Source organism: Giraffa tippelskirchi, chromosome 1 (genome assembly GCF_054371585.1).
Source record: "Giraffa tippelskirchi isolate mGirTip1 chromosome 1, T2T-mGirTip1v1.2.pri, whole genome shotgun sequence".
Classification (NCBI taxonomy): Eukaryota; Metazoa; Chordata; class Mammalia; order Artiodactyla; family Giraffidae; genus Giraffa; species Giraffa tippelskirchi.
The window spans coordinates 33,784,090-33,811,169 of record NC_137275.1 but is presented as its reverse complement, the minus strand read 5'-3'; the positions used below and the strand labels follow the sequence as shown (position 1 = coordinate 33,811,169).

At 35.5% G+C, this 27,080-nt stretch overlaps 1 protein-coding gene across 12 annotated transcripts in view; it reads right to left on the bottom strand.

The window, feature by feature from the left end:
* EPHA5 (EPH receptor A5) overlaps positions 1-27,080 on the bottom strand; it is a 394,095-nt gene that overhangs the window by 93,165 nt on the left and 273,850 nt on the right. For 7 of the 12 annotated variants that reach the window (XM_081504964.1, XM_081504794.1, XM_081505053.1 and 4 more), the window contains 2 exons: positions 24,237-24,396; positions 12,013-12,118 (listed from right to left, as the gene is read on the bottom strand). In XM_081504964.1, coding sequence (XP_081361090.1) covers positions 12,013-12,118; positions 24,237-24,396 — 266 coding nt within the window. The remainder of the gene's footprint in view (positions 1-12,012; positions 12,119-24,236; positions 24,397-27,080) is intronic. The other 5 variants (XM_081504887.1, XM_081505128.1, XM_081505274.1 and 2 more) reach the window with 1 other exon arrangement.

Genomic DNA, 27,080 nt, shown 5'->3' with positions numbered 1-27,080 from the left:
CCAAATATTTAAGTTCTAATTTATTTAGCTCTCTGTATTGTGGCTGTCAAATAATTATCCAAAGTTGAATCACACCTATCATTATTAAATTTGTTGGGTAGAAAAACTGGGACTAATCTTTCAGTTTAATTACATCACTCACAAATAATTAAAGTAACTGGGGAAGTACACTGAAATTATAAAAACACAAGGAATGTATGTATTTTGTGATAAAAATTATGAGAATTGAATTAATTATGGGAATGATTGAAAAGAAAGCTAAGTGCTCATTTTCATATCAAACTATTCAAATTCCATGTAAATATATACTTGGTCTATTAGTACTAGTCAGTAGTTTCCAAATCATATATTACAGTAGTTCTGTTTAAAATTAAATACAACAGTGACAAATGTTGAATATTTTAATGCATTATACACATGTTAATAATGATAATTGCTTTATACACATGCAGTGGCATACACACATATATGTGTGTGCATATATGTACATGCAAAAATACTTATGTCAAACATTTATAATTGTGACCATATGTGATTTCCCAATATGAATTTTCCTGAACAAATATTTAAAAAATGTTGTTAAATTATAATATTTAAACTAATATGATCCTGATATAAACTAGAAGAATAAGTTTTATAGTCTAGAGGTAGTATAGATAAAAGAATATCTATATAGATAATTTTTTTAGTAAATGTTACATGTAGAGACCTAAAACAGAATAAGGAGAGGGTGATAAATAGTGCTGGTATTTACATAAGTCTATAGAGAATATCACTTTAGATACTCAACCACATAAAATTTGTATTTTTTGTACCTCATGCAAAATTACTATGATTAAAAAGCAAGCAAATTTTGCTACTTCTAATGATATATTTTCACTATATGAAAAGCTAAGATCTCACTAGGCTAAATGGGTAAAGAGCATGTACACATAATTTATAAAATAGGTCGTAAAATAACTAATGAATATACTCATTGCAAATATATAAATGATCCTATTAAATCTCAAAAATACAAAAAAATGCAATTAAAAACACAGAACAATTTTTCTCCTATTAAATTAGCAGAGACTAACTAGTTTGTGAACCACAGGCAATTTCATGCACTGTTGGGGGGAATGATAATTGGTAAAATGTTTTTGTAGTGCCATTTATCAATAAGTATCAACAATCTTTAAAATATTCATATTCATTGTCCCTTAATTTGAATTATACAAATGTGTTCTAAGAATATTAGAGATAAAACAGCAAGTCCCTTCCCCTAAACCAACACAAAAGAAAACAAACAAGCAAAACAAAAGGAAAAATATATGGGAAAAGTTAGATACTAGAATATCAAAGAGGCAATAATTTTTTATTTTTAAAATATTTTCAACCACATAGGAAATCTTCATATTATAATTTTAATCAAAGAAAAACAGAAAATAAAACTATATATTTTGAACTCAAATATGCTTGTTTTTCAGTCATTAAGTTGTATCTGACTCTTTTCACCCATGGACTGCAGTATCTCCCAGAGTTTGCTGAAACTCATGTCTATTGAGCTAGTGATGCCATCCAACCACCTCAAACTCTGTTGCCTCCTTCTCCTCCTGGCCTCAGTCTTTCCCAGCATCAGGGTCTTTTTCAATGAGTTGGCTCTTTGCATCAGATGGCCAAAGTACTGAAGCATCAGCATCAGTCCTTTCAAAGAATATTCAGGGTTGATTTCCTTTAGGATTAACTGGTTTGACTGGTTGATCTTCTGCTGTCCAAAGTACTCTCAGGAGTCATCTCTAGCACCATAATTTGAAAGCATCAATTCTTAGGTACTTAGCTTTCTTTATGGTCCATTTCTCACAACCAAACATGACTACTGGAAAAATCATAGCTCTGACTATACAGACTATTGTGGGTAAAGTGATGTGTCTGCTTTTTAATAGGCTGTCGAGGTTTGTCATATTTTTCTTCCAAAGAGCAAGAGTCTCTTAATTTTGTGACTGCAGTCACTGTCCGCAGTGATTTTGGAGCCCAGTGGGTTGCCATTTCCTTCTCCACTCTTAGAGTGAGGGTAGTTTCAAAGAGTTGGAGACACACGAGCAGGACCCAGTCACCTGGCACTGGGCCAAACTGCATAGGCTCAGACAGATATTTGAGATATACAGGACTTCCACTGCAATTTCTTGGATGAGGAGTTAGAAGCCTCAGGACTTGGGTAGAAAAATACTGGATGGTAAAACTGACATCAACTTCAATTTCAAAGTAGCTATTTCCCTCTTAGTGAGTGGCAGTATACACTATCACAGGTTTGGAATGATTCCTTATAAACCATTAGGACTCAAGGAAAGGTCCAGTTTGTCCTGTCCCTTTATATTCTAAATGACTAGAGAAGAGGTGAAACTAGCAGACCATTATAGGTACGTTTGAAACAGCTAGACTAGAAGGAGGTCACAGAAAGTCAGATACCAATGTCAAAATATATCAAGAGGTCCTTATGTATTAGAAAACATACAAAGTCATGGAAATTTAGAATTCTGATTGATCATATACTTGTGTCATCAAACTGTGTATATAAACAATGCTCAACATCACTTATCACATAAGCATTAAACTCATGCTCGTTTGATGATAATAGATTTTATATCATCTTTGGCATGAAGAGATAGAAGTGAGGCATTTGGGTGGCTAAATTTTATCTTAAAATTTTCTGAGGAAGGCTGGACCTATAGACTAGCATTTTCCAGCTAATTTTACTTGCAGCAAATTAAGAACATCAGAATAATTTTACAAATTTAATATCTGTTGGAACACATATGCTGAACTTGGTATCCTTAAAAATGTAGCATAGTGTTGTTGGCACATATGGAGATCTCAGAGATAACTTTAGCAATGAGGATTGGTGGTAAATTCTGCTATATCTAGGCAAAAATTCAATTCATATTAGTATAGAAAATATTTCACTTAATTTATATTCTTACATATTTTAAAGATATTTGTTCAATTCTTTGCTCTGTGATTGTACGTTATGATAATCTTTTACATTCTTATGTGTCCTACATCTCTATACTTTGAAAAAGATAGATCTTTGCATTAAACAGGGGAAGAATTGAGCAAAGTTTCAACAAGTTAAAGTATTAAAGAATCAAAATTATATTACCAGAATTGAGCTCCACAGATAAGAATTTGTTTAAATGTTGGCAAGATGTGTACATCGTCAATGAATAGAATCAGTTTAAACCAATGTCTATTAAATTTGCCTCAGGAAAATCATGTGAAATAGGCATAAGAATGTGAAAGCAACAGTAGGATTTCTCAGTGTCAGTGGAGAGTTTTTGGAGGTGGAGAAGTGGTGTTTGTGAAATACAAGGGGATATTCGAATCCAATGGAATATTTGATCTGGAGGAACACTGAAGAGGATTTATGTAGTTGGTCCAAGAATGGCAAAAAAACTCTAAGAAACAAAGAAGCTTTTTTCCACTAATCAACACATAGATGTCTCAGTTTGCCAATTTGATGATATCTTGCCAATCAGGATGAAAGAGGTGGTGTGTAAAGAAAGCAAAAACAAAAATAAAAACAAAAAACTCAATGATCTGACTTGCCTTTCAATCGACCCTGACTCAAGAGAACTCATGACCATCACAGAGATGTGTAACTCAGCAGCAGATCACAATAACAGGAACAAAAGATAAATCTTTACATAAATAATCATTGGAAGCATATAATTAAACATAAAATAATAATAAAAACATAATACTAACATTGTTATCTGCAATACTGATGACTCCAAGAGAGTGGAAAATGCTTATAGACTATTGACAGCAAATGTATGCCAAAGATCGGATACAGAAAAGTTTGTCATTTTTCTGTGAGATTAGGAAGTCAAGAGAGTAAGAAATAAGAAAGAAGCAGGAGTGAGGGATCATTAAAAGAATTTGGTAAGAAAGATAACTGGGATACAGTATGTATTGTAGCACTATAACCATCACAGCCATCAGACAGATCTGAATTCAACACTTCCACATAGCATAATATAAGAATTCAGCTGTTTCAGTCTGAGTTGCTACTCCATTAGAAACATTTATTACTTTCCAGGTTCACACAAGTTTTAAAAAAGAGCACAGGTCTTGAACAAATGTAGCTTTATCCTGGTGTTTAAAATAATTTGGAACATTTTATTGTTCATTTGCTTCATTTCTCAGCAGTAAGTATATTCCTAGACATGGCTCAGGAAATTAACTGATTTTTTTGTTGAATAGATGATCTACCCTTTGGCATAGGGCGGTGCTATTGATTTTGTCTGCAGAGCTGGCTCTCAGGCTCCTGTGAAAGCTTGTGCTATCGTGGACTCTGAAAGATGTGGTGAGATTCCCAGAAACCTAGAAGGGTTTTCTTCCAGAGCCCAGCATCTTCTGGTATGACAGCATGCTTGTTCTTTCAGATGGGGATCATGTTCTCATAGAAACGGAGCTTCAGGCAAACAGAGATTCAAAAAAAAAAATAAATAAATAAGTGTATTTGGTTCTTGTGGTTAGGCTTTTGACCTCTCTTGTGTTTCATAGTATTTCATAGTACTTGAAACGTGAACCTCCAGATTCTTGCTAAAATAATTTTCATCTTTGTAAATCAATGACATTAACTTGCCTCCAGTACCATGAAGAGAGGTTTTCCTTTCAAACGTTTGCCTCAGTATAACTTCCTGAGAGTTGCAATGATGTTTACATGCTTGATCTGTGAGAAGTCGCAGGTGGAATATTCAATAACATTGAGCAATTGAGCCAGTAACCCTCTTGGGTTCAGTTTCCTAGCATGATTAACTTCCCACAGTGGGCAATTAGTTGTTGCTATGCTCCCAGTCTTTCTGGCACTACTGTGCCCTGATCCCCATTTGTCTGTTATTAATAAATTATGATCTGGTCTCTAATTATCTTTGATTCAGAGCCTTTGAAGAAAAAAGCATGTAATCATGAGAAAATAGAAGGGATAACAACTCCCAGATATTAAATCAATACACATGCCTGGATTTATTAGAGTTTTATAATGTCACATCTATTGCTAATTCATAAAATGTTGAATTTGCTTTTAATGAACTCTTTTCTAAAATCAGTGATTTCAAGTGATTACAAATATTTGTTTATTTACAATTATTCTAAAATAAAATAGTATCTGATTAAAATATTTTGTGTAATACTTACTTTTATCAAAACTTATCAAGTTCTGAAAGTACATAATCCTAGTTGTTAATGTGCCAAATATATTGACAGATGCACGATGTCCATAACTTGAGGAGACTGACAGAGAAGTACAATCATGTTGATGTTATATTATCATTTATAAAACTGAACACTGCTTGATATCACCAGGTATGTCACCATACTGGCATTAGAATGTCCAGATGTCAAATAAATAATGTAAGCTAGTGAAGATTTCTTAATTTCTATGCAATACTTTGACATCATTGCATTTATTTTCTGGATGACACCAAAAGTTTCATTACTCAGGAAGAAAGCACATGTATGGTTTAGGTATTTTATTGTGCTCATGTCAGTGTTACTAACATTTTTTTTTTTCCAAACTATGAACATTAATAGGGGAAAATGAGACAAAGCACTTCAAATAGAGATTGATGCCCAGTTTATCTTTAATTCAATAATTTATGAGTCATTCATTCAATTAGGTTATGTGGGAGAGCCACAGAAGTCTTTATCCTCTAAATACTTACTGGCGGGCAGAAGAGAGAACATATTTACTATAATTTGTGGTTGAAAGCATTACATTCCATGAGAAATACTAGTACATTGTTGAGCCTTAAGCAGAAGGAGAGAATACTTTGGCTAAAGGAATTGAGGGAGGTTTTATGATAGAACAAACAGTTGATGTGGATCTTGACATGTGAGTAAGGTTTAAATATTGAGAGATGAAGTGAGGGATATGAAAAAAGACACTGGATGAGAACCTCTCTCTTCATTCTTAGGTCATGTGCTTTGTCTGAGATTGACTCTACTTCAGATTCAGGCATGAGCTCTAAAAGTACTGCCATGCCGTATGCCTTCCCATACTATTCTTAGTTAAGGTCTCAGTGCTATTGATTGATTTACTCTGTGGGGCTATGTATCAGGTTCCTCTTAGAGCCTGTGCCACCTGTGAAAATGCAGGTCAAGAGCTCTAACATGAGGGCTAGATTCAAGATAGTGACCAGTCCCACTTTAGGAATCCAACAATCATCTGGTCTCCTGCCTCCTCATGGACCACTCTTTCTCTGTCTCCTCTGGATGGATATTCCTACTTCAGTCTATCTCTCAGTACACATCAGAGCCCTTGGGCTCTACCTAAATAAGCTCATTTTGATCAGTGCCTTTAAATACCATAATAGTGCCAGAGCATTCCTGAATCATGGGTCTTCAGTTGCATAGCAGGCAATATTTTAGCATTTGGATCTACAAGTGTCGGTACTTTCAATTTTTAAAAAATCTCTGGAACTTTTTATCTATATGATCTACAATTATCTTTTTGATAAACCACTTTGAATTTCGCTTCTGTCATATGCAACCGCAGGAACTGAGGTCTAAAACACATACAGTGATAATGCTGAAAAGCTGGTTTAAAGCATGTTTTCAGGAGTCTCAAACTCTGGCTTCACTTTGCCAGTCATCCAATCATTGGACATTTACTGACAACTAACACCAGAATCTGTGTTCAACACGAACACATATCTATCAGGGCAGATACATATAAAATGATGAACTTAAATTATTTCAATTGGAAAAAAAAAAGTTTTGAGGGAAAACAAAAGTGAAATTAACTAGCTTTCACAAAACCAGGAATGGCTATGGGAGTGGTGACATTTGATATGTATGATTCTAGAATAGACATAGCTTACCATGTATAATTTTCAAGTGTATAATGAAGGGAGCATTTACTATAACCCAATATGTTCTTTTCTTATTAGTTAATTAATTATTCATTTTGGCTACATTGAGTCTTCTTTACTTTTGCATGAGTTTTCTTTAGTTGCAGTGAGCAAGGGCTTCTCTTTGCTGCGATGCACAGACTTCTCACTGCAATGGCTTCTCTTATTGCGGAGGTCAGGCTCTGCAGCACATGGCCTTCAGTAGTTGCGGCTCACAGGGTCTAGAGTATGGGCTCAGTAGCTGTGGTGCACATGCTCTGCAGCATGTGGGATCTTCCCAGACCAGGGATCAAACCCATGTCCCCTGACATTGGTAGGTGGATTCTTATCTACTGTACCACCAGGGAAGTCCCTAACCCAATATGTTCTTTAATTTACTTTAGGGTCAAGATATCACCGACATTAATTTCTAAGGGTTATTTTATTCATATCATATCAGTTTAGAAAGTTTTTAAATGTTAATACTATTATTTTTAGCAGTAGAAACCCACTGGCTTCACATATAAGAGTTCAGAGTTTCACCAAAATCACATAGTTGAATGATGTAAGTCATAGGAAAGTTAAATAGTGAAAAGGAAGGATCTTAGAGTTAGAGCTGTGCCCAAGACCCAGGCCCTTATCAACTAACGGTATAATTTATGTTCTAGACATTGTCCTAAGATGAGGGAACCTGCAGATAAAAATCCCTGTCATTCTGAAGCTTATATTCAAGTATGGGAGACAGAATATAAACCAAATAGATATAAATATACACACTTTCTTCCGCATTGCAGGCAGACTCTTCACCAACTAAGCCACCAGGGAAGGCAAAATATACACACAAATATTAATATGTATATTATAATGGCAATGGGTGCTGTAAAGAGACAAATCAGGGTGAGGAAGATCTGATGCACAGAGGAAGGAATCATGAGCCGTCATTTTAGAAAACTCAATTGAGAGAATGGGGTTAAGCAAAGAAAGAAGGAGAAAGTCCTGTTTCTTTCTGGGGCAAAAGAGTTTTAGACAGTAAGAAGAGCCAGTGCAAAAGCCTTACAGCTAGGCTATTTTTACAATATTCAAAAAATATCAAGGAGATAACTTTTATGAAGTATAAATTGGAGATAGAGCTAATAATGAGACATAGAGTTGTGAGATATTACATTTGAAGTCCTTGGAACAGTGCCTACTAGCAGGTCATATGTCATTCATCTAGAAAATATTAAACTTACTGTTATCAATATTACTATTGTGTTGCTTCCACTAGGCAAAGATGCTTCTCTGAAGGTTTTAGAATACTTCATACCCTACGAAAAGGATTCATTTCAAAAGCTATTGTGCTTTTATGTAAAATGTGGGCAGAGCTCTGGCACTTTTCTGAACTAAATAGCTGCATTCAAAAGGCCTGTACAATTATCTTATTTGGCTACAAAGGAGCTTGAAGAAAAGTTTCTAGGTCCAGCACATTTTAGCATCAAGCCATTGTTTTTCCTAACATAAGAATTATGGCAGGCATTTAATAAGAAGTCAAATACTTCTTGAATTAATGAATTATACCACCATTTTTTCCAAAAGAAAAAAATTACCATGAAAAAACTGATTTTGGTTTAAACTCTTTTATTTAACTCTGAAACTTCAATACTTTGGCCACCTGATGCAAAGAACTTACTCATTGGAAAAGACCCTGATGCTGGGAAAGATTGAAGGCGGGAGGAGAAGGGGATGGCAGAGGATGAGATCGTTGGATGGCATCACTGACTCAATGCACATGAGTCTGAGTAAGCTCCGGGAGTTGGTGTTGGACAGGGAAGCCTGGTGGGGCTGAAGTCCATGGGGTTGCAAACAGTTGGACACAACTGAGCAACTGAACTGAATTGACTGATGTATCTTCAAGACATACATTCTCTCATGCCCAAATGATGATATAAACTTCAGTGAATATTACATACAGATGATAGTAATATATTTGTAATATATCAAATTTAAGTCTATATCACCACTGAGAAATTAAATTATTTGTAATTAAAAGACATCTTAATCAGGAGCAAATGTCTGGTTTATAAAATATTCAAGAAGTTAAAGGGGATAAAAGAGAACAAGTTCAAAGTGAGGGTGGAGTCTAAATGCTATTATATTTTTGTGTGTTTAACAATCATATTTTAGCACAAGGAGAAATATGTATAATTCAATGTCATTGTCCTTTGACCTTTCCTAGTACAGACTTTTTTGAGTAATTTGCTAGTGCTTTAAAGATAATTCCCCAAATTTTTGTTAGGTTTTGTCCACATCTCTTCATTTAGTTTTTCCTTTATTTGACAAAACTTTAATTGATTCAGTATACTCCAGGTACTACAAGATAGATAAGATTTTCTTAGTCCCAACAAAAATTGCCTTGAATGAAATAGGGAAAGTTCCTTTAGACTTGTATCATTTAGCTTCTAAATAAGTATATGTACATAATACAAACATAAAATAACCTGTTTATGAAAAGTAAAATAAAATAGCCAGAGATATTTCTATCATAAGACAGATGCTCCCTGAAATTCGAGAATGAGCATCCAACAAAATGAAGTAATTAAAGTTTCATGCAAAAAATTTGCTGGTAAAGAAATATAAATCTCAGATTAATTTTTAGTAAAGTGTGTTTTCCTTTAACCTGCAAATTCCTAGTCTCAACATCACAGTCTGTGTAATTAAAAAGAATTAATATGAATGAACAGTGCCCAAATTATAAGTTGCTGCTATTTTTTTAATAAGTATATACTTCTGCAATATAGTAGATCCAAAATTATCAAGATTTGGGTTTAATAATGCTGAAAATTAAGCTTCTCTTCTTAGAGGTAGATATCATTTTAATTCAACTGAGAAATACACTAAATATTTCTAGACACTAAAGTTTAGTTATTCTTGTATGGTAGTTTCTGATGCATATGGAATTTGTGTACATGTGTGCATGCACGCTAAAGCTATACTGTTCTTCAGTTAGCAAACAGTAGGTATACTGAAACTTCTCTCACTTTGTCTAATGCTGCAGATAGGAAATGGCAACCCACTCCAGTATTCTTGCCTGGAGAATCCCGGGTACGGCGAAGCCTGGTGGGCTGCCGTCTATGGGGTCTCACAGAGTCGGACACGACTGAGGCGACTTAGCAGCAGATGTAACAAAGTGAATTGCTTTTAAGTCAGTTTTATATATATTAAGGAAAAAATGGGGGCGAGGAACAGTGTTTGATTCATATATAGGTCAGCGAGGATCCCTAGCTGAATGTCATCAGTAAATTCACATCAACAATACTTAGGTTACATAGATAAACTGTAAATCTACAGTAAAATGCTTCTTATATTTTATCTGTTCTCTAATAAATCTTCAAACACACAAATGTATTGGTCTCTAGACCTTGCCCCTTTCCTCCATTTTTATTCAGTGGACTAGGCAAATAATATCTTCTTATGATCACCATGTGCCTGTATATGAATAATGCTTCTGGATTTACTGGAAAGGAAGAGGCCAACCTGTATCTCAGTCACAAGTAAATAACTGATATCACAAACCAGCTCTGCAAATGTATGATAGTCAACCACCCTTTTGGGTAGAAAAGACATATTATATCATCATAGTTGTTTTAGTAGCTACAATTCACTCAATTAGATTACCTTACTTGATCAAAATCTGAGCAAAGTTTTTATGACAAGATTGGTGGAATTAGCTTCTTTTCCAGAAAGCACCAAAAAAAAAAAAAAAGTAGAGCATTCTCCCTAAGTGACTTCAGAGAGAATAGATCATTGGGGCACGATCCAGCCAGGCTCTGGCTTGAGCAGGCCTGGCAGTCCTCAATAGGAAACAGACTGCTTCCCAGCTAGCAATTCTGAAAGTGAATCACTGCTATTCTAATAGTAAAAGTAAGCAACGATTTCTTAAGAAAACTTTGAACGCTCTTAAATGAACAAGAACTAGAAGAAAGATAATTCTGGGGAAAGAAAAAGGATGTTCAAAGGAAGTAACAGTGTTTTATGAAATTTATTTTATGAAAATAAAGTATCTCGACTGTAATTTAAAGATGTAGTCATATGTCTTTTTGTAATACAATATGCAGGATACTGAAAATGCCTAATTCTATATATTTGTCAGTTGAATAGGTGCCGAAGAGTCAAAAGTAAATGAGTAAAACAGTACAAAATCAATATGAATATTGATTTCTTGACTTTTTGAATCATAGTATATTTTCACATATTTCTTTAGGTTTTAATACTTTCATGAAGGCTTACTAGGTTTTCTGTAATAGTCTAAAATCAGAGCATTTTCAAATGGACAGCTCTCATTATTGAATATCCCTTCTAACAGTGGCCTGGATGAAAAATGAAAATATGTTTGTTGCAGGAATAGAACACACTCATGCTTTTGTTCATTTATTTTTTTAGAAAGATTGATTATGCTTTGATCAGTGTCAGGAAACACCTTCCTTGTAAGCTCTTGTTGGGGGCTCTGCCTCTTTGTTCAAAATGAAAAATGTAGATATTTAATGCACATATTAATGTATCTATTGATATAACATTCAATAAAATTCACTTTAAATCAGTTTACACTCTGATTGATATATTCAGGTTGAAATCATTCTGAAGTTGAATTTAAATGCAGTCATAAAAATGGGGTGGTTATTTCTCAAAATGCTTGTTTTCCAGAGTGTCTACTTTGTATCCATCACCCTGTTAGGATAGAACACTGGCTAAACTGGAATTATTAGTCTTATTCTTCTCAAATAATGAGCACAGACACAGGCCTTCCTAAACACTAAAATCGAAACCTTTGAGAGGATATATTGACAAATACTTTTGAGAGGAAAAAATAAAACTCAGGTTAAAATAATCTATATCAAGAAAAGATATGGTTATATTAACAGCATAATAAATAATAACAAGTTAATACTATTCATGTGAAGAGAATACACCTGGAAAAGAGAAATTGTGTGCTTTCAAGTTAGCACTCACACGGACAAGGTAAAGCTTAAGAAATATATCCTATATAGAGGATATCTAATGGTATATCACTTGCCTGATTTGTTATGGGATGTGATTAGCAAATGGGCAGATCAAGGTAAGGCAGAGATCAGTTGCAGAAATTCAGAAGCACAGCTTCCTGTCTTACCTTCCACTGAGGAGAAAGCCGATAACCACTGCCAACAAAATGACTCCGACTGTCACAGACACAGCAATTATAGGAATCTGGCTTTGATCGCTGGATGCTGCAACTGCTGATAGGAGACAGAGAAAATGGAGCCTGTGGTTAAAGTGATCATATGCATTCAAATAAGAGCTGCTTAATAGTCAGTAATCAATGCACGGTTTAAGCAATTCACCCACACTTGGCTGAGGTTTCCCCCTAATATCTCTTCTCAACCATGTGTAATTGAAAAGACATTTTTAGGAGAAAATATTTATTTTCCAAATGGAAATTTGGAAGACCAACTAAGTCACTGATTATTTTCTTGTCATCATAAAAAATGAATGTCATTGTTCACATAGTATTCATTTAGCAATATTAGGCTTGCAAGAAAAAAATTGGAACTTAGTCTTTAATTTCAAACACCTCCTAAATAGGAGATATTAAGTATATGAGATTCGATATTTTTAGAGTTTGCATGTGGCTGTTCTCTAGGAAAAAATACCTCATTATCTTAGAAAGGACTTTTTCTTAGAGACATCAGTTGAAATGTCCAAAATGATGTGGCTATGACCTCATATGACATCACTATTATCAATATAATTTTAAAAATCAATATTTCAAGAAGAATATATAATCACTAAATATACCTCCATTATTGGGACCACATTTTCAAAAATATCAATATCATTTAGAATTTTTAGTCTACATTAAGATTAGGTTTGTTTACATGATCTTTTTTAATACATGTATTTAGATGAAATATTTTATATTTTAATAACACAATTACCATAATAAGAGGAATATGGACATAATCAGATAGTTGCATCTAAAAAAGCAGATAAATTTTTCTTTTGTGCTGATAACTAAAACTAAGTTGATTAAAATAAGAAACCTATAGAGCAAAATATATTTTATTAATGTTCTCAAGAAACCCTCAGTGGGATACTTAGCCTGCGTATTGGGTAATGACATTATATTTTGATAAATTCAGAGTGAACTTAGATAAGCTCACCTCCCTGATAACAAATTTTAAGTCACCAAAACTAATAACAACTATACTTCCTGTTTTGTTTTTTTACAATCTCTTACCTGATCTTGGCCCTATCAATAGTTTTGGACATTCAAATGTTTCCCTTTCTAGGCTTGTCACCTCTTCATTGATTCTTTTAACCAAAATTGACTGATTCTCTGACAACCTTCTTACACAGATCCACATTTTCACCCTTTCAGATCAGTCTTCAAGAGTCCAATATTGACAACAACTGGTTCACGGATGAGAAAAACTATTATTTACAATCTAAATCTATACTCTTCCTCTCCCTTTTCTTGGATAATAATAGTTGCAATACAAAGTCTCTTTACCCTGCTTTTTCCTGTCCTTTGTCACTGAGATGCATGGTAGAGAACTTATTACCAGTGAGCAGTATAAATGCAGTAGGGCAAAGCTACCCCAGTATCATAGGTAGTAGCCTCCCCCAAGATTAGCTTTATTAATTTGCAAATTCAAATTACTTTTTTTCCCCTCAGTTCTTTAAATCTGCTTTAGGCAGGTGGCACTGTTTCTAGAGAAAACCATGAAGACTTGGTCCAAATAATCTCAATGTTATTTCATTTGGACTTCAAAGCTTTTGATCCTCTCTTTTAATTTCCTTACAAAGTCATGCTCATAGTGAGTTTTCCTCATTTTCTCAGTAGACTAATCCATTCCCACCTAACATTCCCATTCTGACATTTTAGAAATGTTAAATTTTATAGATAAAAAAAGACTGATCAAGTCTGAATTCCACAGTTAAATATAATAGCATACCTTTCTTTTGCTTTACCTACCTCCACTGTTTGAATTTTTCCTGTCTCTTCCAAGGCACTGATCTTTAAAATCTCCCTCTGGGGGAAAATTTTCATTTCCTTACAGACTGCTTCTTTGCTATCTACAAGCCTATGAGATAATTTATCTTGGGGACAACAAATTCTTATACCTAAATTTACTGATATTAATTTAAATTGAGTCTGAAAACAGCTCCAGCATTTACTATACATATGGATTAAGGCAAATTATTTAACCTTGTAAAGTCTCATTTCATTAATCCCCAGAGAGGGGTAATTTCCAGGGATCATTATATTTCTGCTTAGAGATAACTCTTAGCATAGTGCTTCAACTATTGCCAGCCTTATTTAAACAGGAGATATAATATATACATATTATCTCCTGTTTTATCCATAATTCTTATTCTCTTCTATTTTGCAGCATCCTGAGTGACTCATTTAGAACCAGCCTCACTGACTCAACACACATGAGTCTGAGCAAGTTCTGGAAGATGGTGAAGGACAGGGAAGCCTGGCAAACTGCAGTCCATGGGGTCGCAAAGAGTCGGACATGAATTAGTGACTGAAAAATAACATCTTCTAAGAATCAACGTTATTAATTTTTTTCTGAAACTTTTCTTCTTCTGCCTTTGAGTTCTATGCATGATATGATATCTGTCAAATGCAATGAACAATTCTCCATTTAATTCACAAAGTGAAAGTCAAAGTGTTAGCTGCTCAGTCATGTCTGAATCTTTGTGACCCCATGGATTATGCAGCCCACGAGGCTCCTCTGTCTATGGAATTCTCCAGGCAAGAACACTGGAGTGGGTTGCCATTTCCTTCTCCAGGGGATCTTCTGGACCCAGGGATTAAACACATCTCCTACATTGTAGGCACATTCTTTACCATCTGAGCCATCAGGTAATCCCCCATTTACCCTACCATACATTATAATGAGGTATTTGACCTTGTTGAACATACACTCCATCTTTAAAACTCTTCTCCTCTTGGTTTCTATACATGAGATGAGCCAATTTCTCTTTCTACCGCTCTGAAACACTGCTTTGTCAGTTCTACTGATGCTGAATTTTTTTCCCATATTTTACGTGTGAACAATTCTTGATGAATGCTGGTTCTTTATCGTGCTCACTTCTTTCTTTTTTTCTGTCTCTTTCCATCTTACCTCTTTTTCTTCCTGTCTCTCATAGATATTTCTTTGCTCATGGCATCAGTTAACTGAAAGTTGAGACAGATATGACACAGTGACTGAATAACATAAGCTGAAGAGCCCTACATTTATATCTCCAACTCTTATTTCTCATCAAAGGATCATTCTATTTAAAAAAGAGGGATGGGATGGGGAGGGAGGTGGAAGGGGGGTTCTGGAAGGGGAAAACATGTACACCCATGGTGGATTCATGTCAATGTATGGCAAAACAAATAAAGAAATAAAGAAACAAAGAAAGAAAAAAAAAGAAAAAAATACTGTTTCCATTTATTTGGATTTTATTGTTACATAAAAATAAACATATTTAAAACATTGATTCTTGGGCTTCCCTGGGGGGCTCAGTGGTAAAGACTCCACCTATCAATGCAGAAGACAGAGGTTCAATCCCTGATCCGAAAGGATCCCACATGCCACAGAGCATCAGAGCCTGTTGGCCGCAACTATTGAGACTGTGATCTAAAGCCTGGGGGCTGCAACTACTGAGTCCACGTGCTGCAGCTACTAAAGCTCACGTGCCCTCAAGCCCATGCTTTGCAACAAAAGAAGCCACCCCAACGAGAAGTACACTCACTGCAACTACAGGGTAGCCTCCAATTGCCATAACTAGAGAAAAGTGCACATAGCAACAAAGACTCAGCATAACCAAATATAAATAAATAAAAAAAAAATTAAAATTGTCCCTTAAACCACATCCACCCTCAAAGGCATTTAAAAATAGTATCTAAATAAATGGGCTTCACTAGTGGCTTAGATGGTAAAGAATCCACCTGCAGTGTGGGAGACCTGTGTTCAATCCCTGGGTTGAGGAGATCCCCTGGAGAAGGGCATGGCAACCCACTCCAGTATTCTTGCCTGGAGAATCCCCATGGACAGAGGGTCCTGGCTGGCTACAGACTGTGGGGTACCAAAGAGTCGGACAGGACTGAGTGACTAAGCACAGCACATCTAAATAAACAAACCTAAATCAATCCAACAAACTAGACTAGTTTTGTCTTTCTGGTTTAAGTAGAACAGAATTTTTCTTGACTCCTACTTAGTCTTAATTACCAAATATGTTTTGCTTCTCTTCTATGTTTCTCCCCATGTATTACTGTTTTTTTTTCATTAACTATTCACCTATTTGATCAAAGTTGCTGTAGTATGGTTCATAGGTGTTTTGATTCAAATTCGCTGGAGTATGGTGCATAGGTCCTTTAAGTGCTCCCTTTGACTTCTAGGTACTTAGGTGAAACATCTAAAAATATCACTTTGATCATGTTTCTCCAAACAAAATGTTAATAGATACCTACTGCTTATGGAAAAAGTCTCAAATTAGAAGGGCATTCAATAGCCTTTCTAATCTGACTATAACAAATCCTTCTGGTCTCAGTGTGCCAGTTCGGGACTCTGAGAGATAAGGTATTGGCAGAAATAGGCATGATTAATCAGAAGTAAAGATAAAAACAGGACAATTTCAGACTAACCAAAGTATTAATTTTGAGGGAAAATAATGGGTGCTGAGAAGTATGAAATGTTTCTTTTTAAGTAATTTCCAAGAAGTCTAACTTAATGTGCTAAAATATGGGACAGTATTTTGCATTAAAACAGCTATTAATGGCATGCCAAAAATTTTAAAAAATATTTAAATTAGTACATTTTATGAAAATACTTTGCAAGTAATGTCAAATCACAAACATTCACATTTACATGTTTATATCTACTGCCCACTGAAATCATATCTTTTTGTATAATGAAAAATTTAACAAAGGAGATGTGAGGAAGAATTTTTAAAATATATTTATATTTATTTTTTAAAAGCTTGTAGCTTTTTTTAAGTTTCTTGATGTGCTTTAATTATTGATTATTTCATTTGCACTGATTAATTAATTTGAATCATCTCAAATTAACTCGAGATAATTCATTAAGACTTTTATTATTTACTCCTTTGTTTGCCCTGACAGCATCAATAATATCCCCAAATACATCAACTAAATCGAAAATAAATAGAATTTATAGGATACTGTAAATGCCTTCATAATTGTTCATTCTGTATCAGTGTTCAAAACATGGTAAGCACAGTATGATTTATGATTATCCTTTTACATACTGTTAAAATTTTAGTATTTAAAGATATGAATTTTAGTCATTAATATTGCCTATTTTCTTATATATGTTTATTAAGAATTAGTTGGTTAATAATGTAGTTCTCGAAGAATAGGGGAGGAATGTTTTGGGAATGCTTAAAAGCAAATTTTGCAGCTATGAAACATATTACTATTAAAAGGATGTTAATTATGAAAATTAATGTATTTTAGTAAATAATAATGTTTCTTTTTCCTAATTATTGTATATTTGCATCATCTCTGGAAACTTTAAGATAGCATCTATTGAGAAATTGTGTTGTGTTCTCTTATTTTGCTTCCTCACTTCTAGTTGCAAATCCATATTACATAAATATTCTCTAGATAAGTTGCGACATATATGAATCACTGAATTTAATCACTGAGGCTAAAGAGGTTTGTTAGAGACAGATTACAAGGGTTTTCTAAGGCCAGGCTGAGAATTTAGGATCTTCTTGCACATAAATACATATCAATTAACTTTCTTGATCAGGATAAGCTGATCAAAGTTATAACTTTTGATTTGTAATGAATACACAGGAATTAGTAGGGAAATTTAAAGCATCATGGCAGACAAATAAGCACATGAAAAGGTTTGGACCATCATTGGCTGTTACAGATTTCAATTAAATCAACAATGAGATATTGCTACCCACCTGTCCAAAAATGACAAAATAAAATGGTGACAATATCAAATGTTGATAATAATGAGGAGAAATTGATCACTCATACATTGGTGGTGGGCATGTAAAATGGTACAGCCACTATGGAAAAAAAGTTTGGCAGTTTCTTACAAAAAGAAAAAAAATAGATAAATTAATTTTAAAAAATAAAAAAATAAAAATAAATAAATAAATAAATAAATAAATAAATGTGCAATTACCACACAACTCCAGTAACTGTACTCTTAGATAGTTATCTCAGGGAAATAAAACTTTAGGTTGAGACAAAAATATATACATGAATGTTCATAGCATTGTTATATTAATAGCAAAACTGTTAATAGCAAAAAAGGAGAAAAGCAAAGGAGAAAAGGAAAGATATTCTCATCTGAATGCAGACTTCCAAAGAATAGCAAGGAGAGATAAGAAAGCCTTCCTCAGCGATCAGTGCAAACAAATAGAGGAAAACAACAGATTGGGAAAGACTAGAGACCTCTTCAAGAAAATTAGAGATACCAAAGGAACATTTCATGCAAAGATAGGCTCGATAAAGGACAGAAATGGTATGGACCTAACAGAAGCAGAAGATATTAAGAAGAGGTGGCAAGAATACACAGAAGAACTGTACGAAAAAGATCTTCACGACCCAGATAATCACGATGGTGTGATCACTCACCTAGAGCCAGACATCCTGGAATGTGAAGTCAAGTGGGCCTTAGAAAGCATCACTACGAACAAAGCTAGTGGAGGTGATGGAATTCCAGTTGGGCTATTTCAAATCCTCAAAGGTGATGCTGTGAAAGTGCTGCACTCGATATGCCAGCAAATTTGGAAAAATCAGCAGTGGCCACAGGACTGGAAAAGGTCAGTTTTCATTCCAATCCCAAAGAAAGGCAATGCCAAAGAATGCTCAAACTACTGCACAATTGCACTCATCTCACATGCTAGTAAAGTAATGCTCAAAATTCTCCAAGCCAGGCTTCAGCAATACGTGAACTGTGAACTTCCAGATGTTCAAGCTGGTTTTAGAAAAGGCAGAGGAAACAGAGATCAAATTGCCAATATCCGCAGGATCATCGAAAAAGCACGAGAGTTCCAGAAACAAATCTATTTCTGCTTTAATGACTATGCCAAAGCCTTTGACTGTGTGGATCACAATAAACTGTGGAAAATTCTGAAAGAGATGGGAATACCAGATCATCTGACCTGTCTCTTGAGAAACCTGTATGCAGGTCAGGAAGCAACAGTTAGAACTGGACATGGAACAACAGACTGGTTCCAAATAGGAAAAGGAGTATGTCAAGGCTGTATATTGTCACCCTGCTTATTTAACTTATATGCAGAGTACATCATGAGAAACGCTGGGCTGGAAGAAACACAAGCTGGAATCAAGATTGCCGGGAGAAATATCAGTAACCTCAGATATGCGGATGACACCACCCTTATGGCAGAAAGTGAAGAAGAACTAAAGAGCCTCTTGATGAAGGTGAATGAGGAGAGTGAAAAAGTTGGCTTAAAGCTCAACGTTCAGAAAACTAAGATCATGGCCTCTGGTCCCATCACTCCATGGGAAATAGATGGAGAAACAGTGGAAACAGTGTCAGACTTTACTTTTTTGGGCCCCAGAATCACTGCTGATGGTGACTGCAGCCATGAAATTAAAAGACGCTTACTCCTTGGCAGGAAGGTTATGGCCAACCTAGATAGCATGTTTAAAAGCAGAGACATTACTTTGCCAACAAAAGTCTGTCTAGTCAAGGCTATGGTTTTTCCAGTGGTCATGTATGGATGTGAGAGTTGGATGGTGAAGAAAGCTGAGCGCCGCAGAATTGATGCTTTTGAACTGTGGTGTTGGAGAAGACTCTTGAGAGTCCCTTGGACTGCAAGGAGATCCAGTCAATCCATCCTAAAAGAGATCAATCCTGGGTGTTCATTGGAAGGTCTGATGTTGAAGCTGAAGCTCCAATACTTTGGCCACCTCATGTGAAGGGTTGACTCATTGGAAAAGACCCTAATGCTGGGTAGGATTGGGGGTGGGAGGAGAAGGGGACGACAGAGGATGAGATGGTTGGATGGCATCACCGACTCGATGAACATGGGTTTGGGTAGACTCCGGGAGTTGGTGATGGACAGAGAGGCCTGGCGTGCTGCAATTCATGGGGTCGCAGAGAGTCGGACACGACTGAGCGACTGAACTGAACTGAACTGAATAGCAAAAACTGGTATCAACCCAGATATCTTTCAATAGGTGAATGTTTAAAGAAAGTATGGTACATATTTATCATGGAATCAGTTTAATTCAGTCACTCAGTTGTGTCTGACTCTTTTTGAGCCTATGGACTGCAGCATGCCAGGCTTCCCTGTCCATTACCACCTCCTGGAGCTTGCTCAAATTCATGTCCATCGAGTTGGTGATGTCATCCAACTATCTCATCCTCTGTAGTCCCCTTCTCCTTATGCCTTCAATCTTTCCTAGGATCTGAGTCTTTTCCAAGGAGTCAGTTCCTCTCATCAGATGACCAAATTATTGGAGTTTCAGATTCACCATCAGTCCTCCCAATGAATATCACGGAATACTACTCAACAATGAAAAGGGACAGACTTCATATGCACAAACTGGATGAATCTACAGGGAATTAGAAGACTGAGTGAGAAAAAATTCCAAACTAAAAGGGAATGTCCTGTATGATTCCATTTTCAAAACATTAAAATGTCAAAATTTTAGAAATGTATATTTAGAAATTTGTAGTTCTGGGACTTCTCTGATGGTCCAGTGGTTAAGAATCTGCCTTGCAATGCAGGGGACGTGGGTTTGATCTCTGGCTGGGGAACAAAGATCCCACATGCTGCAGGGCAATGAAGCTTGCGATGCCACAGCTAGAGCAGCCATGCACTACAATGAAAGATTTCTCATGATGCAATGAAGATCCTATGCCACAACTAAAACCTGGCCCAGCCAAGTAAATAAATACATTTTTTTTAAAAGAAATTAGTGGTTGCCAGAGATTAGTTATTGGACAAGAGTTGTTCCTGAAGGTGGTGGTTGTGGTTATAAAAGGGCAACAAGAGAGATCCTTGTGAGGTTGATACTATTCGATATCTTGACTGTGATAGCAGCTACACAAACCCTCACAAGTGACCAGATTGTACATAACTTAATACACACATGTCTGCACACTCACATACAAAGGAGTACAAGGAAATGTAAGACTTCATCAATTCCAATATCCTAGTTATATTATAATTTTGCAAAGTGTTAAACAGCTCTCTTTAACTTCCTTACAAAGTCATGCTCATAATGAGTCTTCCTCATTTTTTCTGTAGACTAATCTGTTCCCACCTCCCACATTTTAGAAATGTTAAACTTTATACATAAAAGAGCCCGATCAAGTCTGAATTACATGGTTAAATATAACTCCATATCCTCCTTTTGCTTTTTGTAATTTCACTGTTATAATTCTTCCTGTCTCTTCCAAGACACTGACCTCTAAAAATCTCCCTTCAGAGGGAAAATTTCATTTACTTACAGGCTGCTTCTCTGCTACCTACAAGCCTAAACAGGTAATTTCTCTTGGGGACAACAAATTCTTATACCTAAAATTACTGATATTATTAACTTAAATTGAGTCTGAAAACAGGTCCAACATTTACTATACATATGTGTGGAAGTCACTCAGTTGTGTCCGACACTTTGCTGGACTGTAGCCCAACAGGCTCCTCTGTCCATGGAATTCTCCAAGCAAGAATACTGGAATGGGTTGCCATTCCCTTCTCCAGGGGATCTTCCTGATCCAGAAATTGAATCCAGGTCTCCTATACTGAAGGCAGATTCTTAACTGTTTGAGACACCAGGGAAGGTACCATAAATCCTGCAATGTTGTATTTGAAGACTGTTTTAGAAATAATACAGTAGTATGTGAAGAATTAAATTATAATATCAAGTAAATAATTCCTCAACAAAACAACTGAAGTGTTTTTACAAAATATTACACAAATAGTTGTCAAATGAATGGTATATAACACAAATGCTATAGAAGTTGAAATGAGGTTTTATTTTAACTATATTTTTTGATGTATAGGGAGTTAATAACACATTTAAAAATAATGAACAAAACTATTATCTGACAGGCTTCCCAGGTGGCACTAGTAGTAAAGAATTGCCTGCCAATGAGTAAAGAGATGCAGGTTTGATCCCTGAGTTAGGAAGATCCCCTAGAGTAGGAAATGGCAGCCTGCTCCAGTATTCTTGCCTGGAAAATTCCATGGACAGAGGAGCCTGGTGGGCTATAGTCCATGGTATTGCAAAGAGTCAGACATGAATGAGTGAGTGAACACACTCAAGCTATTCTAAAACGGTTCTTGACACAAACATTCTAATTTTCAGAATTAAACAGACTGTATTTTTATCCGCTGGAGAGAAGTTTGCATGTATTGCTCATGTTAATTTCTCTAGAGTCTAGCAAAGCCAACATATAATAGAGGCTCAACACATTCTTGCTGAATTGTATACAGGTTTCTACATGAAGGCCAAAGGGGATTGGTATGTAACAGATACTTGATACAAAGAAAAATTCATTCTTAAAATGCTTGCATATACATGTACACAAACTCAAGTAAAAATAAAATTCTACACTAAAGTTAAGAGGGAGTACAGAATACATCCCTAAAAGAGTTTCATTATCTAGTAATAATAACACTAAAACCTGATTTTGTAATAAAAACTTCTGTGTGACATTTCTTTCCCTCTAGAAATTAAGTAGGAAAAATTTAAAAGAAGACAATTTCAGGTGAGACTCTGTAAAACTATATGGAAAATGATCTCATATTGTTTGTCTCAATGATCAGATTGATGGGTATTGGCATCCTGGAAACTACTATACAAAAAAAAAGGCGGGGGAGGAGTTTATCAAATAGTCTGAAGAAAAACTAATTGCTGAACATGCCAATCTCTTAAAACTAGGTATAATTTTGTAATCTTTTAAAGTGACACTTTTCATTCGTAGAGTTGTCCAAACACTAGAGCATGCTGTGAAACAGAATGTACCCTACGGCTTTGTTCCTAGAGTTGGTAAACCACATAAGCATAAATAGAAACAAGGCCTTTGAGGGTGGCCAGAGTATGTAACATACATTTAGTCATAAATCCAGATCAGTGTTCAAGGTATCAGAGTAAATAATTAATTCATTGCCAATACTTTGGAAATTTTCTTATTACATCTATTCATATTAAACATATTTCAAAACTTTTCTAAATAGTATCAAATATTTAAATTTCAATAGGTCAATTAAACTTCAGACAAGGGACTGTCCTTGCATGGAAAGAAAATAATTTATCATTTTTCCAAAATGGCACCCTGATCTATACAAAGTCAAGTGAAGCAATACTTAGAAAGTTACTGTTAAAGTAATAAAAGTTATTTTCTAGATAATTCAGTTAAACATGCTTTAAGCAGAAGTATATCTTCATTTTCTTAAGATCTGTATTATATAGATTTACCAAAATTTAAATTTAATAATTCTTCTAATCATTTCAAAGTAAATCTGATAACTAAGCTCTCATGAAGTTGGTATTCAAAGGAAGGAAATATGCGTCTTATTTTCTTCATTTAACAATCACTAATTCTTACATAACTTGACTTTAAAATGTGTATATATATATGTATTATATATGTTCAAACATACACATTTACACATATTTTACATTTCACACTACTTCTCTTATTTTCTTCCTAACAAGACTTTAGTAGTGTCTTTTCTTTCATCTATAAATATGGCAAATTATTGCCTTCTGCTAAGTCTGCTTTTAATGTGTGCTTTAATACAAGTAAATCTAAATATTTTGCTTGACTTTAAAGAAAAAGCTTTCTGCTATTTTTACTATTTTATGGGAAAATAAAGGCACAAGAAAAGTTTTTACAGAGTTATTTCCAGACCATCCACTCAGAGTTGCTGCCAGAGATTTTGATTTTTTTTTTTTTAAACAATCAGGTTGGTTCCTGAAAGCACCATTTTCTTGCCAAACTCAATACTAATGAAAGTTCCCTGTGGAATTTTCATAGAAAGACTAAGCTTAGTAGGGTAGTTCAATAAAACATGTAAAAAGTAAATGGCAATAATTCAATAAAGTATGGCAGCAGTGGAGAGTCTTTAAAAGCAAGGTTTAAACAGTTTTAAGCATCTCCTGATGTTTCACCTCCCTGTAGACTAAATGCAATGAGGAGTGGGGACCAATGTGTGTTAACCCGCTCACCTACCATAATAGCATGACAGATGCTTCCTACCTGAAGGGGTCATGCCTGGGAGACAGAGAAGCGGGAGACTGACAGAATGCCCAGGGAGAGTATTGATCCACTGACTCTTTTCTGGTAACCATTAGAGAGACACGAGTTGACAGTAATTAAAATGACTTACACACTGGGATGGTTTCAAACTCAAATCTTCGACTGAAGACACCATAGCCTGCTGCTGTGCGCGCTCGAATTTGGAAGACATACACCGAAGCTGGTTTCAAGCCCTCTGCAGTTATAGATGTCTCTTTAGATTTGATAATTGTATAGCTGGTCTCTTGGTCCTTGGATCACACATGTAGATAAAATAAAAAGAACACAATGTATAAATTACTAACGATAGCAAAACTTAGAATCAGAGATGAGAAAAAGATTCAGAAACTAACAGATTTGATATTAGTGCAAATATGATAATTTTAGAGAAAAGAAAACAAAACCTACATACCCTAGGAGTGCTAGTTAGACAGAATGCTATTTTCTAGAACTTAAAGCTGGTGGATGTGTTTGTCACCCATCCACCACTTGCACTAGGTGGAAATAGATACGTAAACTTTAAAAATACAATTTCTAAAAGACACACTATTTTACAGACTCTATTTTAGTATTGCTAATCGTGTGCTTGTTTTTCTCATAAATGACTTATTAGAATGCATCTAACATGATGCTTGTTTACAGAGAAAGGTGACAATGTCCAATATAATGCCAGATAAGACATATATCTTTTATCTTTAGTGAATATGTTTTCTAAATATATTTAGGTGTTGGGAGAAGGAATCAGTACTTCACTGGAGAAATTTAATATCAGTTTGCTATGTTGAAATGGAATTTTAAACAAAAAAATGCAAATAACATGGAAGCAACCTAGATGTCCATCAGCAGACGAATGGATAAGGAAGCTGTGGTACATATACACAATGGAATATTACTCAGCCATTAAAAAAAATACATTTGAATCGGTTCTACTGAGATGGATGAAACTGGAGCCCATTATACAGAGTGAAGTAAGCCAGAAAGAAAAACAACAATACAGTATACTAATGCATATATATGGAATTTGAAAGATGGTAACGATAACCCTATATGCCAGACAGAATAAGAGACACAGATGCATAGAACAATTTTATGGACTCTGAGGGAGAAGGTGAGGGTGGGACGTTCTGGGAGAATAGCATTGAAACATGTATATTATCATATGTGAAACAGAACACCATTCCATGTTCGATGCATGAGACAAGGGCTCAGGGCCGGGGCAATGGGATGACCCAGAGGGATGGGATGGGGAGGGAGGTGGGTGGGGGGTCCAGGAAGGGGAACACATGTAAACCCATGGCTGATTCATGTCAATGTATGACAAAAACTATTACAATATTGTAAAGTAATTAGCCCCCAACTAAAATAAATAAATTTATTTTAAAAAAATGCAAATAAGCAAAGCATTTTTTTTTCCTTTTAAAAAACTTTCTGGTTTTTCACTTTCATATGTTTGGGCTATAAACATAGAGGTGGCAAGAATACACAGAAGAACTATACAAAAAAGATCTTCATGAGCCAGAAAATCACGATTGTGTGATCACTCACCTAGAGCCAGACATCCTGGAATGTGAAGTCAAATGGGCCTTAGGAAGCATCACTATGAACAAAGCTAGTGTAGGGGATGGAATTCCAGTTGAGCTACTTCAAATCCTCAAAGATGATGCTGTGAAAGTGCTGCACTCAATATGCCAGCAGATTTGGAAAACTCAGCAGTGGCCACAGGACTGGAAAAGGTCAGTATTCATTCCACTCCCAAAGAAAGGAAATGCCAAAGAATGCTCAAACTACTGCACAATTGCACTCATTTCACATGCTGCTAAAGTAATGCTTAAAATTCTCCAAGCCAGGCTTCAGCAATACATGAACTATGAACTTTCCTATTTTCAAGCTGGTTCTAGAAAAGGCAGAGGAACCAGATATCAAATTGCCAACATCCAATGGATCATACAAAAAGCAAGAGAGTTCCATAGAAACATCTATTTCTGCTTTATTGACTATGTCAAAGCCTTTGACTGTGTGGATCACAAGAAACTGTGGAAAATTCTTCAAGAGGTGGGAATACCAGACCACCTGATCTGCCTCTTGAGAAACTTGTATGCAGATCAGGAAGCAACGGTTAGAACTGGACATGGAATAACAGACTGGTTCCAAATAGGAAAAGGAGTACGTCAAGGCTATATATTGTCACCCTGTTTATTTAACTTATATGCAGAGTACATGATGAGAAACGCTGGGCTGGATGAAGCACAAAGTGGAATCAAGATTGCCGGGAGAAATATCAATAACCTCAGATATGCAGATGACACCACCCTTATGGCAGAAAGTGAAGAAGAACTAAAGAGCCTCTTGGTGAAAGTAAAAGAGGATAGTGAAAAAGTTGGCTTAAAACTCAACATTCAGAAAACTAAGATCATGGCATCCGGTCCCATCACTTCATAGCAAATAGATGGGGAAACAGTGGAAACAGTTGCTGATTTTATTTTTTGGGGCTCCAAAATCACTGCGGATGGTGATTGCAGCCATGAAATTAAAAGACGCTTACTCCTTGGAAGGAAGGTTATGGCCAACCTAGATAGCATATTTAAAAGCAGAGACATTACTTTGCCAACAAAGATCTGTCTAGTCAAGGCTATGGTTTTTCCAGTGGTCATGTATGGATGTGAGAGTTTGACTATAAAGAGAGCTGAGCGCCGAAGAATTGATGCTTTTGAACTGTGGTGTTGGAGAAGACTCTTGAGAGTCCCTTGGACTGCAAGAAGATCCAACCAGTCCATACTAAAGGAGATCAGTCCTGAATATTCATTGGGATGACTGATGTTGAAGCTGATACTCCAATACTTTGGCCACCTGATGCGAAGAGCTGACTCACTGGAAAAGACTGATGCTGGGAAAGATTGAGGGCAGGAGGAGAAGGGGACGACAGAGGATGAGATGG